This window comes from Castor canadensis, chromosome 17 (genome assembly GCF_047511655.1).
Source record: "Castor canadensis chromosome 17, mCasCan1.hap1v2, whole genome shotgun sequence".
NCBI lineage: Eukaryota > Metazoa > Chordata > Mammalia > Rodentia > Castoridae > Castor > Castor canadensis.
Genome location: NC_133402.1, coordinates 69,679,716 through 69,697,746, shown reverse-complemented (window position 1 = coordinate 69,697,746; position 18,031 = coordinate 69,679,716). Strand labels below are relative to the sequence as shown.

Genomic DNA, 18,031 nt, shown 5'->3' with positions numbered 1-18,031 from the left:
GTGGGGCCTGGCTGGAAGATTTGTGTCTCTGGGGACATACCCTTGAAGGAGACATTGGGCCCCAGCTCCGTCTCCCCCTCCCCCTCCCCCCCTCCCCCTCTCTCTCTCTCCTCCTTCCTCCTATCTGTCTGTCTCTCAATCTCTCCCTCTCCTCCCTCACCCTGTCTCCCTCTCCCTCCTGGCCACCATGAGATGAGCTGCTTTGGTCCAGAAACAACGGAGCCCAGTGAGCCAGTGTAAATCTTTGCTCCTTCAAGTTGATCTTCTCAAGTATTTTGTCAGCCATGGAAAGCTGGCTAATATACTTGACTCAGGCCTCACTTTACCCTTGAGTCTCGCTTGTAGAAAGTGACTTACACTGTGGCCTGACCTCCTTTTAGCACTGTATGGTGACTGTCTCCTCCAGGGCGTCGATCCCATTCAGTCTTCCCCAAAGAGCCTGGCAGATCCTGGCTGTGCGCTGTGGGTCTGTGTGTCCCTGGCTGCCAAGGGCCCACTGTCATCACTGTGATGAATTCCACCCACTTCTCCAGAGGCTCCAACAGCCTCTCAATACACTGACTGGTCAGTAACAACAGCAAGTAGTGCAGCTTAAGTACCTACCATTCATGTGCTGGGCACCACAAACACTTACACAACTTCCTGCTGCAGCCTACTATTACCTTCACACCTAGACACAGATACCCATCTCACACCTAGACACTGAGACTCCTTAAGCACAAGGGAACTGTCCATACCTCCCACCCCAGCTCTGCCCTGCTAATTCTGCAGCTAACAGCTGCCCTGTCCACTGCACATGCACATGTTCTCAGAGACCTCTGAGCCGCCCCATCTGCAGGGCTGACACATATGCATCTCCCAGGCCAAATCCTATTGGTTTCTCCTCTTCTACTACATGACTCCAGCAGCTGTGTCATGAGCACAGAAAGTCTAACTAAGTAAATGCCCACTGAGCCTGCTGGGTCCCAGGTGTGGAGCTAGGGCCTAGTGATGGCCCAGCATGTGGTTGGCCCATGGTCACCAGTGACAGTAGGAGGTGACACTGTGCCTGAGTTGACGCACCAGGCCTATGACACTCTTCTGGTACTCTACCTTCCCCACACCCTGCTCCTGTGAGCACAGGAAAGAGACCCTTGCACCAGGGAGCTACGGGCTTGTATGAAGACAAATGTGGAACAAGAGTGGCCCTGACAAAGCAAGGCCTTGGTCTTTCAGAGCTCTCAAGCCACAGCAGTGCAGACCTGGTGTGATCCAAGAGGTCCTGGGCCCAGGGTGAGAAAGGAAAGCACATTTTATGAACCTGGGGCCTTTATTAACCCAAAACAAATACAAGCAACAAGTACATGAGTTTTCAGGCATGGGCTGAGGATGGCTTTGACCCAGGGAAGGGGAAGCACACCTGCTGCTGCTGTGCTAGAGGCTTCTGTCTGGAGCAGCTGATAGGACCTTTTCATTACTCAGGATAAAGTTTGCTTCCTGGGGCTCCAGAGAAAGAAGTGAAAGGCACCTCTTCCTGCCACGTTTGGAAGCCAAATTTCTTCCTGCCACCGAGAGAAGCCAAGAGGAAGAAAGTGTCACAGTGGCACTGCAAGGCTGACTGGCCTCCCCACTCTGCTGCTCTGAGGTGAGGTTACCAGTGACAGGCTGGGTCCTTGGTATGGCTGTGAGCCCTGACTCTGCAACTCCATTACCCTGAAGAAATGGCTCCAAACTCTGGACATGCGAACAAGTAAACATGGTAGGGAACAGTACCAGCAGCCGGAGAGTAAGCACGTCTAAGCACTAATAGCATCGAGGTCCTGGGGAAATTCACACGGAAATCCTGACACCCTACTTCTCTTGCAATATCAGGTGCTCAGGCAACAGCGCGTCTGCAGCCCCAGGCAGACCCTGAGAGGTACTACCTCACTCAGGGCAGGCACCTTGGCTCCTGCCCTCCACAGAGAAGCTCATACTGCCACCGGCCACTGCAGGGCTCAAATCTCAGAGCCCTGAGACTTCACACTACAATGAATGGAAAATCAAGAAACGTGGGATGAGAGTAAGTGAACTTCAAAGCTTTCATCTTCTTCACTACAGCAGCCAAGCCCTGACAGAAGCCCTGGCAGAGAACATGGTGGTGGGGGAGGGGAGGAGAAGAGAGGAGGGAATGAGGGAAGAAGGCTGGGTCAGTGCAGTCAGGCAGGACCCAGGGCCCACGTCTTTACCTACACTTCACAGTTCCCAAAGGGCTTGCATCAAGTACTGAAAGTGATTACACACATGATTCTGAACCTCAAACTCAGCTTCTCCCTTTAGGACTGATGATCCACCTACAAGGAATAGTGAGGACCAAATTTCCCCTGCACAGTTCCAAAGCAAAGGGAAAGGAAGGGGAGAAGTTCCAGTTTCCCACAGATGTAGAGAAGCAGGCTGTGCAACCCTGAGCGTTAGTATACCTAGTCACAAGACCCTTTGCAACTAAAGGCTGGTAACTTTTTCTATCAATCGTGTTTTCTAAATCCTGAGGCAAATTATGAAACCCGAAAAAGGAAGTGCACTTGAAAGAAGTGAGATGGTTCCCGAGTCCTAAGCACACCACTTAATCCAAATCCTCATCAGCGATGACTCTTCTGACACTATGCTACTTGCCATGGCCATGTTATTGTTGCTAACAACACAGTTCTGAACTATACATGCACAGCACTGCATCATTCTCAAAGTGCTCATGTTTCCTTAGAGACGAACAGGGCACGTCCTCTGTGCCATGGACAAGTAAGGACATCAGACAAACAGTCTTGAGTAATTTGCTCAAGGTCACACAGGTGATCAGTCACACTTTGCTATGGCTCACCCAAGTTCAGAAAGATATGAAATGATTCAGGAATCAAGAAAACAGTAACCTGGTAAAAAGTAAACAGAGATAAAACTGCCATCTGCAAGCTTATAAGCACACAACTTGATGCCCACAAAGTGACATTTTAAAAACTAATTTAATGTAAATATTACAGAAGATCTGGACATTAGATATCTTCTGCGCCAAATTAAGAGCAGGTGACCAGTCTGAGTTACAGGTTAAAAATGCAGTGTGTGCCTTGCTCATAAAGCAGCCCATTAACCACACCACACATAGTCATTCACATCCTAGCCTTCCAAAGCCGAGTCAGCACTGGGTGTAACTGCAGGGTCCCTATGATGAGCATCAGCAGAGCGCTGGGAGGCAGCCTGAGCTCACACATCCTCTAGTGGCCCTCTAGAGAAGGCCCTCATGCAGAGGAAGCTTTACTTATGAATTATGATTGTGTCTATTATAAAACTTAGAACAGCTTTTAGAAATGTAATCTGAACAGAAGTTCTACTTTCTTCTTGCACACAATGGCCCATGACAGGCCCCCACTCTGGAGGTTAACTGGGCTTCAGAGAACCCTGAACAATGTCATCTATTCAGAAATATCACAGCAGAATTTCTGCCCTTGATAATCATTTTCTCCTTATCATTTTTCCTGAGAGTGGATGAGGAAGCTGGCCAGTTCACTCACTTCAAACTTACAGTCAAGCTAATGACAGGCTCAAGTGCTTTCAATGGACCTGGCAGACCCTCACCAGGAAACAACCCTCAGGATGTGAAGCTGAGCAACCGGAGAGGAGCCGTTGACCTATGAGATTCCCCTTCTCTCCCCACCCCCCAGGTAACTCTATGTATGAAAAACTTCAGTACTCCTGAAGCTGGCTGTCTAAGGTGGTCTTTATCACAGACACAGTGACAGTAATGTGCATCAGTGAGCAGAGAACCTGCAGACTCTCCCTAGTTCACAAGCATTTCTGTGCAGAAATCAGCCCCACTCTCAACATGCTATCCCACGAGACACCTGTCTTAGAAGCAGGGCGAGTACTTGAAAATTATTCCAGAAAGAGGAATGATGCAGACTATGTACCAGGCTCACATAAAGGCAGGATGAAAAGAGTTTAGGTTTTGTTGTTTCATCCCTTCCTTCCACATATGGATTCCCAAGGGCCAGCCTAAAACTCAAAAATACTTATAACCAGCCAGCTGAGCTGTTCTTTCATGGTGTCTTCACCTTTGCATTCCTGGCACGTGGCAGAAGATTGATCCAAATGCAAAATGGCATTTTTCATTGTGGAAAAGATCTTTTTATTTCTCCCAACTACGTTTGAGAAAAAAGTAACTGAAAGTCCTGTTTATAGAGCAGTTCATTAATAAAACTTCTACCACTAGGAAAACATAAAAATTGCCTGATTGTTACCATTATGTGTCAACATGGCTAGTCTACGACATCCAGTTCCTTGGTCAAGCATCAGTCCAAATGTTGCTGGAGAGTCTTAGATTTAACATTTAAATCCATAGACTAAGTAGAGCATAATTTGGGTGGGCCTCATCCAATTGGGTGAAAGTGTTAAGAAAAGACAGAGCCTCCAGACTCAGGACTACAACCCTAACACTTCCCTGAGTTCCCAGCTGCCCTGTACTTTTCACATCTGTCATCTCCATACTTACAAGTTACATGCACCAATTCTGAATAAACAGCACACACTTCCCTGTCTAGTTAGGTATGTAAACACACACACACACACACACACACACACACACTCACTCTCATACTCTTTTCTGGAGAACTCAAATACATTATCTGAACATTTTCACAAACCATGATCACAAACATTCTCTGTGTACTGTGTATTAAAATACACTCCCCCAAAGTTAGGTCAAACCATTGCAGAAAGTCCCATCACTGGATAAAGTGTACTATGCTAACCCTAAAATGAAGGCTGGCTGGGAAAAGGGTCCCAGCCTTAATTAACCATTCCCATTCGTGTATTAAGGAAGACCAGGCCATGGACATTGTGTTTTAACACTGGTGGAGAGAAAGGTTTCAAAATACATGCGTCTTTGTAAGACAGCACAGCTCACAGGAAAGGCCTCACCAGGCTTTACTGGATGAGAAAGATGAAGATATGCTGAAAAAATAAAAGGCAAAAAGAAAAGAAATATTAACTACCTCTTGGTTATCTTTGTTTTGGTTTGCCCAGAAAATCTTATGATAAAGTGTCTCCACTGAATTGCTGGAATCAGTTCGGTCAAAACAGTGACGATCCAGGACTTCCAAAGTGTGCAAAACCCGACTAATAGTCACTCCTAAATGTGGAGATGAAGCAGGCGGTTAGACCACATGAGGCCAGAGCAGCACAGAATAAAATCATCAATATGCGAGCAGAGGGACTTTTCTTTAAGTTACCATTCTCAGCATATAGTCTCAAATACCTGCCAACAAAACCAAACCTGGCATTCGGAGACACACCAGTATCTAAAAGGCATAACCTGGATTTTGTCTTATAAATTCACCAAAGGCTCTGGTCATAAATTATCTGCACTCGTGTGGTACGCTGTAAGACTCAGCACCCCATGGCACTCGCTCTTTTGTGGTGTTCAGTACCTGCTGTTGACTCTTGGCACTTGTCAAAAGACCACCGAACTTCCACAGCACGGCCTCTTTGCTTTATCTGCTGTTCTACCTCATAAATCCTTGCCCGAACCTGAAAGATAATCACTTCTAGTTAGCTTGTGCTTGGGGAGCTGCAGAGGCTGTCCACATCATGTCAAAGCTTCTGCATGAGCAAAGGAGCCTATGGTGGGACCAAGATCCTGACAGCATTGCAGTGAGTTTCTTAAATTTACATGGGGCCACTCAAGGCTGGTCTTTGAGAATAAGTGCTTGTAAAAATAAATGCCTGCAAAAAATTTTAACAAGTGAAATATCTTCAGGACACCATATAAAAAAAAAAAGGTAGAAATTTTAAACTATCCTCTCTATGTCTATGTAAGAAAGCAACTAGCAATGTTTTAGTAATTTACAAAACTGTTTCATAAGGATCTTATTCTGAATGTTAGTCACAACCCTACGGTTCCAGTTGCACAAATCCTTGCAACAAATCATGCAGCTCTAAAAACATAACTAGCACTAAATATCATAACTGCTACATGGCAGTCACGGTCATGTATAAAAAACCACCAAAATTATTGCCCGAGTAGAGAAAACTCAGCAAGAACCACCATGCAAGAGCTGAGATGCAAGGAGCAACTTCACCACCCCCTGCAGTTCAAGTGAGGCAGAAGAAACCTGAAGGTCACCCAGAGAGTTAGGGGCAGAGCTAGGGCTGACACTCAAGTGTCTCAGATGCCAGGCCCAATGTGGCTGGTTGTGCCATGGTGCCTCTGGGAATGAAAACATCCATCAAACCACTGAAACAGAAGTGTACCTGCTGGTTGAATGCCGTGTTCCCACCCGGCATGGGGAGGCTGGACGGGGCCACCTGCAGCAGGTCCAGGGGTGAGCCTGGGTTGGTGTTCTTACTTTCATTTGTGGAGTAATTCCACACCAAGGCACTTGGGCAACAGAGAGTGACAGTCTAGAAATGAAGCAGGGAAAATCCAGAGGTTTAGAGGAAAAAGCAAAAATCCCTTCATAGAAATAATGACACTCAGCACAGTTATATTCTACCATGCCTACTGATGAATTTAAAATGCAAATGTCTTCTCCCACCCTTTAAGTCATAAGACAAAACTAAAATATTCACTTGTGAGGGAAATACAGCTATTGAGAAATTAAGGAACATTAGCCCTTATTAGCTAACAGTCCCACCATCAAAAACCTGGGAAACTTAAAAAACCATCACTACAAATGATTTTTTTCATGCAATTAAGTAAAAAAACATAGCAATCAGAAAATGTTAAGTTCTAAATTATAAAATCTGAAATAAATCTTTTTTAAATCTGTCAAAAAGCTTCATAAATGTTAGGCAGGCAACAGCTCTGCAGCAGAGACTAGCAAACATTTCCTAGGAGAATCCAGGAGTAAATGTTTGACAACTCCTGTGCCAGACTCTCTTTTTCAGTTGCTGTGTTAATCCATTATCAAGGTGGAGCCACTGGGAGCAGTGGCTGGTCTTGGCCTGCAGATTGCAGTTTGCCTATACCTGCCCTAGCGTCTGACAGACATTTTTCACCTAACCAACTACAGGAAGCACTTCACATGGTCACCCTGCTCATGTGTCACAGTCATGCTGTGAGCTAGAACACAGGCAGAAATATGAGCCACGGAGGAGGCTGGCTCCAGCACACATGCTCTGAACCACTGTGCAACCTGCCACCTTCCCAGTGCTGGAGTGCACATGTGACGTAACTCGTACTCTGCCTGAACACTGCTCTGAGGCTGTTAATCAAACAGCCTATCCTATGAGGTAACCAGGTAAAAGTGCTTATCGTTGCCCACTCACACATGGGGACATGTGAGCTTGAGGTTATAGAAACCAAGAGGCAGAGCAAGGCTTAGGATCAAGTCTACAATGATTCTTGGCTAATTCCTTAACCATTTTGCTACCATATCATTTAGCAGCATCCTACATGAGCTTAGAACAAAGACAATATTGTCTTCTTTTCAAACATATGAAATTAATTATAAAAAATAAATTCTGAGACCCAAGAGACATCCTTGTGTAGAGCAGATGGCAGACACAAAGAATGTCAAATCCCTGAACCAGCAATACATCTGTCTCCACTAGCCCACATCCCTCCCATCTCCCTCCTGCCTTGCCTGGGTATAGACTCTTGGCTCAGGTCCACCATGGAGCCTCCCATGTGTTCCTGAGTCCAAAGCCTCCCACACCCAGGATACTTAATGATCAAACAACCCTCCCTCTCCTATTTCCCACACTCTCCCTCTACTGGTTTACCCTTAACTTAAAAATGTGTTCAAATCTGCCCATCACAAAGCATTTTCTTGTATTTCCACTAAATGCAGCTCAGAGGCAGAGTTACCTGCCTAGCATGCGTAGGCCCTAGATTCAATCCCCAGCATTGAAACACACATGCACATGTCCACTCACCCAGAAGCCACTGACTGCAACCCACTGTCCATTCTCTCCTCTTCAACCATGGTTCTCAAAAACCACTTAGTGCTCTTTCTCCTCGCTCTCCATCCCTCCTTAATCCCCCCTTCTAGCTTCTTACCCAACATCCAGTTGAAATAGTTCTTAAAAATAAGACCAATGACCACCATATCGTCAAAGGCAACTTCAGCCACCTTCTCACCAGACTTCCCAATACAATGAGCACTGCCCACTACTAATTCCTGCATCCCTACATATCTAGGAGGTACTGGTCCCAGGACCCATGAGGACAGGTAAAATCTGAGGATGCTCAAGTCCCTCTTATGAAGTGCTACGCTAGAACCTCACAAAATCATCTCCATATTACTTGTGACACCTAATCCAACATAAACACCATGTGAAGAGCGGTCATCCTACGCTCTTCAGGGATTGACGACAAGGAAAAGTCTCAACATATTCAGTATAAATGGAATTTTTTTCTGAGTAGTTTCAATCCATGGTTGGTTGACTCCTTGGATACAGAGGGCCACTACTCTCTAAAACAGCCCAAACTGACCTTAGCTAGGTGCTCCAAACCCTTTCCTTTGCCTGTCTCTCTCTTTCTTACCTCCCCACCCCCACAAATATTTTCTCTGCCTTGGACAAAACAATCTAATGAAGTACAACTTACAGTGTTGCTTCCCCATACAAAACCCTCTGATGATCCCCAACATAAAGCCCACTGGGGGTCTTCTACTCTCTAACTCCCAACAACCTGTATCCATAATGGCCAATGAGCCCTCTGGGCTTTTCCTATGCTGTTCCTCTTGACACAAACATCCTTCCCATGCCTTTTGTTTATTCATTTGAACTCATAAAACACTTTCCTCAGGAAGCTTCCCTGAGTTTCAAGCTGGGCTGGAAGTCCTACTTTTCAAATGCCTTGGACCTCTGTGTATATCTCCACCAACCCTTGTCATATTATATGGAAACTGAACATTTGTGACTGTGTCTTCCCAACCCACCAGTTACCTCCACCAGAGTGGAGACATGCCCCAAAGCCCCTTAGTAAAGAAGTCACAGTAAGAGCTCAAGAAATGGGAATTGAGCTTCTCCAGGCACGGCTGTCTTGTTGATCATGTGGCCCAGAGCCAACATGTGGCTGGATGTTCAAGGACTACACAAGCAACAATGCCTGGCAGAGGACCACAACCTGGCAAAAGGGGCAGCAACAATGCCTGGCAAAAGATGCAGACTAAGGAAACACAGAGAGTGGCAACCAGCTCAAGACATGAACAAAGAAGCTAACAGTGCTTCCCAAAGAAGCTGTCTGGCCAGAAGAGCAGCACATAGCTCATCTGCTCTGAGGGTTCCCTGAAGGGTTTAAAACTGAACTCCTTGATGGCCCTAATAAAAGCACACCACAACACTCTCCTTCTAGACAGATGTAGCAAACATCTCAGCTAGATACAACACCACAGTAATAGAAAGAGCTCCATGTAAGTCACTGGGCTGAAGAAAACAACACATTTGTCACCTGGAAGTTCAAAGTTCTATTCCCAACCCAATTGTTGCAAACTCACACTGAATTTTGGCATAGAGAAACGCAGCTGTGTACTTACCTGCAGCATGCAGCTAAGTCCATAAACCAGGGGACCATGCTGTGCACAGGAAAGGAAGTCTGAGAAGGCCAGCTGCACAGGACTCATGCCAGGCCCTGGGGGGCCAGGACTGGGGGCGCCAATGCTCGCGTTGTTTGGTCCTATCATCATGTGGGGTGAGTGGGCAGCAAGGAGGCCAGGGCTGTCGCTCAGTAGCAAGGAAAGACGGCGGGCACAAAAGTAGGCAAGACGTCGAGACAGGTAGGCTGACTGGACAAACTCATCTGAATACTGGGAAGAGGGAGGGCACCAGCCTTTGTCACATACTGCGTTTCTCAACTACTTTAATACAGACTTCTCTTCATTAAAAACAAACAACAAAATTTAAAAACACCTTCAAAAGTACTATACAGACCAATACTGTCCAGTAGAAAAACAATGGGAACCATGTATGTAATTTTTAAATTTCCAATAACCGTTAAATAAGAAGCAGGCAAAATTACAAGAACAACGTGTTGTACTTAGCCCAATATACCCCAAATGCTTTCATCTCAACACATAATCAACATGAAAAAGTATTTCTTCAGACTAAGTCTGAAATCTGGATGCACACTCAGAGCACATCTCAGTTTGCACTGGTCACATTTCAAGTTCAAGAGCCCAGCAGCTGGTGTGGCTGATGGCTACTCTCACAGGCAGAGCAGGCATGGACTCTTGGGGGATGCAGAAGACCCCAGGCAACAGGCTACACTGTCACAGTGCTTGAATTACCAAACAGGTGTATTTCAAGAAGAAAAATTTTAATAAATTACACCCATATAATCTGAATTTTAACATTCTTAGACAAATTATTACATTCTTTAAAAGAGGTAATTTGTTTTATTTTCACCGTCATTCACGTGACCAGAAAGTGTCTAAAGCGCTGATAGCAGACATAGGAGGAAAGAACAGGGTGGGATTACATGTAGACAGAAACTATTGTGCAATTAGTACAGACAACTGCTACAACTAATCAGAAGCCTCTTGACTTCACGTGTCAGGACACTGAGGACATTTCTCATTCCACCCAGACAGGAATATCTCTGTCTCTCTTTACCCAATCATCCTTATCACCCACATCCCAGCTGTGAGCATCACCGGCTCCAGGTGACGGCTTATTTTACCTGCAGCATCAGCGGTAACAGTAGTTTAAGAAGATCATCATCCATTGGTCGGATCTTTTCTAAGACATCCAGGATCCATGTCAAATACTCATGCTTTTCTAGCATTCCTTCCTTAAGTGAACAAAGAAAATCACACCAGTAATGTGAAAGTTTTTAAAGAGGCACTGTTACTCTTATGCGTAAGCGCAATCTCATTACTGTTTTACTATTAGAGTAAACCATGGTCTCCCTGACCCCAGGCCAAGTTCTAAACAAAATGGAGTACTAGAGTTTGCTGTATATTTGGCCTGGGGTTTTGTTTGTGATATTTGGTAATCTGCTTTGCTCTACAGTGAACAGTTAATGAACAAGTAAGGAAACTGAGTAGTTCCCATGATCCCAGGCATGTCAAGCCCTGGAGAGATTCCAGAGTTTGTGAACTCTGGTGCACGCAAGGGACCTATAGTGGTGACATGTAAGGAAGAAAAGCAATGCTCAGTCAACATTGCAACAGAATGTGTGTGTCCCTTCATAGCCCTCCTCACTACTCTAAACTGACTCTAAAAATACAACCTTAAAAAACCAATGCAATGATCACTATTGTATGAAGAAATGGAAGGGATTTATGATAAAATAATGGATTAGTAGTCCAACACAACCACATAGAAAAAAATAACATGTCCACAAATTTCTAAAATGCCCCACTGGGTGGTATGCATGCTACTGAGACCACTCACTCTTTCTTGTTTTTGTGGTGGTGGGGCTCAAACTCAAGGCTACGTACATACTAGGCAAGTGCTCTGTCACTGCACTACATCCTAGCCAGACACTAATCATGAAAACTACAAGCACCCTTTGTCTAGCACCATCACACACGTAAATATACAAATATGTCCTTTCAAGACATTCTATGCATCTATATTTGATGTCATGATACTTTTGTTAGTCACAGAATGAAACGAATCTTCAAACTAGAAACAAAAGGCTATGATTTTTGGGAAAGACACTTTGATGGCCACTCTGCTAACAAACTTAGTAATTAATGTGGACTCCTACTCTGTTCCTGGTAACTTTCACCTATCACCACTGACCCTGCTAGGGTCAAGGCTTGGTGTGAAAATGTTACACTGACACCTGACAGCTGTACTGTAATACAAGCTCATTATGGTGTTGATGAGTACATACTAGTTAACTTCTAGTTTTAAGATAGCGAGTCAAAAGGGTTAAAAGGTTAGTCACAGAAAAAGTACAATTTAACATTTTAAGACCTAAAGTGAACTTTAATAAAGATGTATATACATACATAGATATATGTATTCGTCAATTTAAATACATAAACAAACACAGTTAAGCTAAATGAAGTAGAATTCTGCATTAAGGAGTAAGAGATGGTAAGCATAAGATTCAAGGAGCTTGATGGAAAGCAAAGGGTCCTCACAGATACAGCAGCCTCTTCTGCTCAGGCACCCACACCATCTCTGCACATGTGTGTCTGCATGCACGTGTTCTGTGTCCTGCCTCACATCTCACAACATGGCAAATTAAGATATAGTGGACTTGCAAATTAGACATCAGTGCTTCAATTATGTTCACACTTTAGAATCTGGGTTTTTTTCTATAGAAGGCATACTGATTTCAATGTTCTTTGTAAACTAATCTTTACAAAAATTTTAAGCATGCTAAGAGATACTCCAAGACACAGACTAAAGTCTCAGTTCAAACTTGCAGGAGTCGAGGCAGGCATGAAGTGTGGTCCCATTGTAAGTGCAACTTGGATCCGTGAGAGCTACTGTTACTGACTTACAACTAACAACGCAATACTCCTTCACGAAAGTACCACGATTTTAACTACTGTGAGCACAGAACAAGTCACTTCCCACCTGAATATTGCATTAAAGAGGACATTTAGAAACCACACCTCCCCTTCCTCTCTATCATAGCAGGAAAAGTCAGCTGGTAATGTGACTTCAGCTGAATGCACCCCTCCTTCCACCTCACCAAGAAACACCAGGAGTGCCCTCTTCTGGCCAATATGCTAGTTCAGCCTATCTAAGTGAGAGTTCGGTCAACCGCACTTGAATCCATAGCTGTATCACAGTGAAAAGGACATTCTCTGAAATACCTCAGTTCTAAAGGAGATCTGCTAGTCAGGAGGCATAAGCACAAAAATGTTTTTGAATAAATATACCCAATCTTGCAAAACGGAAGGTCTAGAAGTAATTAGTGGCACTAGAAAAGCTGTGGTCACCACAAGCTGGAGAAAAATGAGTCACCTGCTGTCACCACAGGGCAAATGTGTTACCCTGAACACAAGCAAACAGCATGAGGCTGCTTTCTAGAGACATACGGGCTCATGCAGAGATCCATTTAACCCCTGGAAACACAAGTGCAGCCATATGCCAACGAAACGTTTTAGTCACCATGGATCACAAAGCCTGAGTATGCAGTGAAGTGGACCAGCCATCTAGGTTTGTGTGTGTGTGCTCTCTGCGACACTCCTGCAATGACCACACACTGCTCAGACCGTGTCCACTGTATCTGTGGAAGCTGCTCTCTTTCTGAAGGCATGCCCCACAGCCTGCATGTCTTGGAGAGGTCACCTGGAACATGTGAAACGCCAGCTTCTCGTTGTACTCCCACTGCTGCATGGCCTGCTCCACCTCCACGGGCACGGGGCCATCGCCACCACTGGAGGCCAGGTGGTAAAAGTCAGAAATCTTGGCCAATTGCTCTCGAAGATACCTGGTAGATATTTGTGTCCACTCTACAGTTAAAAGGAAAAAATATATATTCTGAATTCTAGACACAGCAGCTTAAGAATTATACTTGATTGATTACCTTGAGGATGTACTTTAAAAATCAAATTTTTACATACAAATGTAAGTACAATTTGCATACAAATGGTTTTGTGCATGTGCAATCAGTGTCAGAAGAGCAGGCCCACCCAAAGACCTTAAGTAACGTGCTTAGTGTGAGGTCGGCTGCCCTGAGCAGCCAGCACAGACGCCATTCTCCTCCAGTGCTTGTGACACTTCCCTAAGGAGAAAAGATGTCCCCATTTGAATCTGATCCATCTGGTGACCCTCTATGTTAACCCCAGTTAGCTTGACAAAAGTACTGAAGGAGGGAAAGAGGTAGCAGGAAACAGAGCAGTGTAGGGAAGCACATAATGCAACAAAACCCCACTGTAGCTACCTCAGGGTCTGCCTCTCAGGCTCCATCTCAACTTCTCAACCAGCCTAGTTAAGAGTTGTTCTGGTACTGATCTGCAAGAGGACCAATGCTCACCATGCTGGACCACAAAACCTTCGGCTGCACAGCCTGGGATGCACCAGGAACCCAGCCTCTGCACCTTTAATCATTCTCAGCCCTGACACCTGAGAGCCCAACAAGAGTGAGATCAGACAGTAAGGAACAGTGAAGGGTAAAAGATGGCAGAGGAAGTGGGAAAGGTAGCATAATTTTGAGATTATTCAAAAATCTCTCCCGGGGCACAAATTAAATCAGTATGTTGCCTCTGGCAACCATGAAAGATGGTTTAGCCCATTCTGTGGTTAAAAATTAATACCTGCTCACAGACAAACTTCCCCGCTGATGACACCTTTCCCGAGAAACCACCTTATGGAAGCACCACACAGTGCTGTTCTCCCAGCTACGAGTAGAACTACACATCTGTTAGTGACCTGCTGTTTTCTTTTCATTTGTTCACTCTGTTGAAATCACCTGACAACAGTGCCCAGAGACAACTGCTATTACATTCTGGTCTAAATCACTTGCCCTAACAGTATCTTATTTAAAAACTGAAATGCATACCCAAGCTGAAGTCCAGTGACAAACCAACGCAAAACCACGTTCAGACATGAGGCTGACTCTGTTCCAAGTTTAACAGTTTTTCAGAAAGCAGCACTGAGGAGAGGCATTATCACTGAAATTGATCCACCGGCACCAAAAATAAAACACTAAACTATCAATGTCACAGTCTTTCAGTACCCGTTATGGACTAACAATCTCACGTCGCTTATTTAACACAACAAAATGCCAACCACCAGATGAGACAGGTTTGGCTTAGCTATAATAAGCAAAAGCAAAAATAGCAGATACGAATCTTAGCTTTTTTTGTATGCCAGGCCTCACTATTAACATGCTCCCATTATGGCACTATTCTCAATATCCCCACGGAGTATTTTAACCAAAATCTAAAAATAACACACACATTTGCACATTCCCTCTTGTTCTTCTTTTCCAGAGAGTTAAAATACAGGAAAAATATATGTTTATTGTAGAAAGCTTCTAACATCAATAGGAAAATGTCTGTCATCCCATCACTTAGTCATCAACTGTGTGGACAGAGGGCTGCCCCTCTAGCACCCATGGGGGTTTGCCCTAGGACCCTCCCCCACCAACTCTGACCCCCCACCCCAGATACCAAAATCCATAATGTCAAGTTGCTCTGTAAAACTTCAGGCATTTGCATAAAACCCACACACATTCTCCATATTTGTAATCATCTCTGGATTACTTACAATACCAAATACAATGTAAATGGTATGTGAAAAGTTACTGTGCTGTATTGTTTGGGAAACAATAACAAGGTAAAACTCTGTATGTACTTAGGACATATCTCATTTTTTCCTTAATTTTTTCCATCCACAATTGGTTTAATCTGTGGACTTAAAACCCATGGCTATAGAAGGCTAACTATATCTTTCTATCTTTTTCCTTTGTGTGCCTGAATGTTTTTGTAAATACACGCGTATCTGTTTTTCTAACTGCCAATATTCCACAATCTGAACTCCTCCTGGAAATCATAAATGTAGGTCTCTCACACTGCACTTTAACTACAATTATCTGGCATTAAATGATTGTATCAAGCCAATCGATTTATCTGGAACAAAAGAGAGGGTGGAGGAAGGGAGACAGAACATCAGGATGCACTGGACTGAAGACAGGACGGCAAGGCCAGCAGTGCTCTTCTGCCTACACTGGTCTCATTAAGGAGAACAACCTAGTCCTGCCCTGTGGGGGGCAGCAGTAGGGGGTGGGGGAACAGTGCCAGGGGTTCTTGGCCCCTAGCATCTGACACAACCAGGGCCAGTGCCCGGCCCTACCCTGTCCACTTTTACTGTAGCATTTAGTGGCACCATAAGAATGGGCTTTAAATAGGATAGCCCTGAAGGCCAAATCCCAGCTCTGCTATTCACCAGTTATACAGCCTGGAGCAAAGGGTTCAACCACTTCCTCTTTAACAAAATAGGGATTAGCAATGCATACGCCTCAGAGTTACAGTAAGGATGGGTCGCTAACAGGGTGCACACAAAGCAGAAACTGATCAGTGAGTGGGAGCTGCCATCACCATCACCATGACCCAGGTAAAATGCTCTGAGAAAGGAAACAAGTTACACCTTGGACACTAAAGGACAGTGCCGGCTGTCAATATGTCAGACCCTGCCAGTACCTTCCTCTGTTGAGTCAACACTCAATTGTCACTATCAAGTCTGGAAATGCTCTGGATAAGTACAGAATCAATGTTGGCTTCTGGGCTCAAAAACCCTCAATGAACTCAGAATCCTTAATGAATGAAGACCAAACGCCTCAGCTAGGAATAAAAACTGCCTGGAACACAATCTACCATTACTCATGATGCCACCATCTCTGGCTGCTCTGGGCTTACAGTGCTGTCTCTGTCCAGAATGCCTGTTTTACTCTCGTGTGTTCACTGCACAAGTTTTCCTGGGCCCAATTCAAATCCCACATGCAATGTGTGCTCTATGGGTCTCCCTTCTCTAAAGGGTATTAGAAGTTCCTCCATCTTTTTCATCCTCATAAAACCATGCCTTCCATATACAGTCAACACCAAAGTGTTGGCATGAGTCAAGTATACCACAGATCCTCCCAAAATAAACTACACATCACACTCTTCACCACTGATTCTGCTTTTGGCTCTTCTTCCTAGTTTAAGCTCATCACTGCAGCCCTTCAAGGTTTCACAGGCCACTGCAGAGACGTGCAAAATGCCCTAACGCTGTTGCTCTCACTACCTAGCAGTGCCTGCAGTCCACGGGCTGTGAACGCACCATGCAAACACTGAACTTCCCGTTCCCTTTCAATAAACTTCCTCGTGAGTGACTGTGTACCCTTTAACTCTGCAATGGCTCATTTTCCTGGTTTTTATCAAATTCAGTGGGACTCTCTCAACGTGAAATCAATGCAACAGAGAAATTTTTTTTAAACCTGATTGTGTCAAGGACTAAGGAACATGGGTTTAAGGTGATCCACTTATACAGCCCTTTACACCATGGATAAGGGTCACCAAACTCATCCATGACAAAGGCTTAAAGACTAAGCAGTTGTGTCCTGGTTTTGAGTCACAAAACGGGAAATCCCTTGTTTAGCAGCTTGGAGAACTTGCAGGGGAGGGGGGAGTCAGTGTGCTGACTGGCTGCCCAGGGAGCACAGAAAAGCCTGGTCCTCCACTGGACAGAGGCAGGGAGTGTGGGTGGTGGGCTGCAGGCACACAGCAGAAATGCTTTTAAAAAGTATTTCTCCAAAATACAATTGCTAACATGGGTGTTTAGTAGCAAACACTGATTATCTGGGTTTTTTTCCTGGATGGGAAAATTTACTGTGATCTTTAAGTGGTTTTATTCATTGTCCAATGACACTGTGCTGTATAACACTATTCAGAATCAGGACAACAGATCAAGACAAAATAAGCAGCAGGTAAGCACCATCAGTGTTCGGCAGCAGACCTTAAATGACTAGTGTGGGCCAGAAGGTCTGTGGAGCTACACAGGGCACTAAGAAAGCAACCCCACCTGAGCCAGTTCACCCTCGAGCTCAGGAGATCCACAGAGGCAGACCAGGATGGCCAGTGACAGATGTTACTGGCCATCGTGGGCCTCAGGAGAGGAATCAAGAAGGTACAAAGCGGTCACACAGAACAAAAACAATAATGTGTGACCCAGGCAACCGAGAGGTCCTCACAAGCGAGTGCATCCAATGACCACCAGAGGGAGCAGGTGAAGCATCCAGATTTTAGCTCCAGCTCCAGAAATCTGTGGTCACAACCAGTAGTCCAGTCAGCCGACCCAGTTGGGGCACACTACAAACTGGTCTTTTACTACAAATGATTAACAGAATAACAAAACCACACACATAAATTATGACCATCTCTCAGGAAATTGTAGAAACACTGCAACAGGAGGCTGTCATGACCACTGGGGAGGGGACAGTGGGAGGGGAAAAGAGGAGGCAGGTGTGGCACCCTAGTGAGGGAGAAGTGTGACCACCCTGGTGGTGTAGATGAAGCAAAGAGAGGCCAGAGCAGCTTCCAGACCATACCGAGGTGGCTGAGCAGACAGCAGAGCCACCCCAAGACCGGACAGCAGAGCATCTGGGGAGGGCAGCACAGGGGCTGGGCTTTGT

The 18,031-nt window shown here is 45.0% G+C and overlaps 1 protein-coding gene across 14 annotated transcripts in view; it reads right to left on the bottom strand.

The window, feature by feature from the left end:
* Med12l (mediator complex subunit 12L) overlaps positions 1 to 18,031 on the bottom strand; it is a 265,230-nt gene that overhangs the window by 204,756 nt on the left and 42,443 nt on the right. For 13 of the 14 annotated variants that reach the window (XM_074059704.1, XM_074059708.1, XM_074059713.1 and 10 more), the window contains 6 exons: positions 13,207 to 13,370; positions 10,628 to 10,738; positions 9,486 to 9,755; positions 6,256 to 6,405; positions 5,433 to 5,532; positions 4,998 to 5,134 (listed from right to left, as the gene is read on the bottom strand). In XM_074059704.1, coding sequence (XP_073915805.1) covers positions 4,998 to 5,134; positions 5,433 to 5,532; positions 6,256 to 6,405; positions 9,486 to 9,755; positions 10,628 to 10,738; positions 13,207 to 13,370 — 932 coding nt within the window. The remainder of the gene's footprint in view (positions 1 to 4,997; positions 5,135 to 5,432; positions 5,533 to 6,255; positions 6,406 to 9,485; positions 9,756 to 10,627; positions 10,739 to 13,206; positions 13,371 to 18,031) is intronic. The other variant, XM_074059717.1, reaches the window with a different exon arrangement.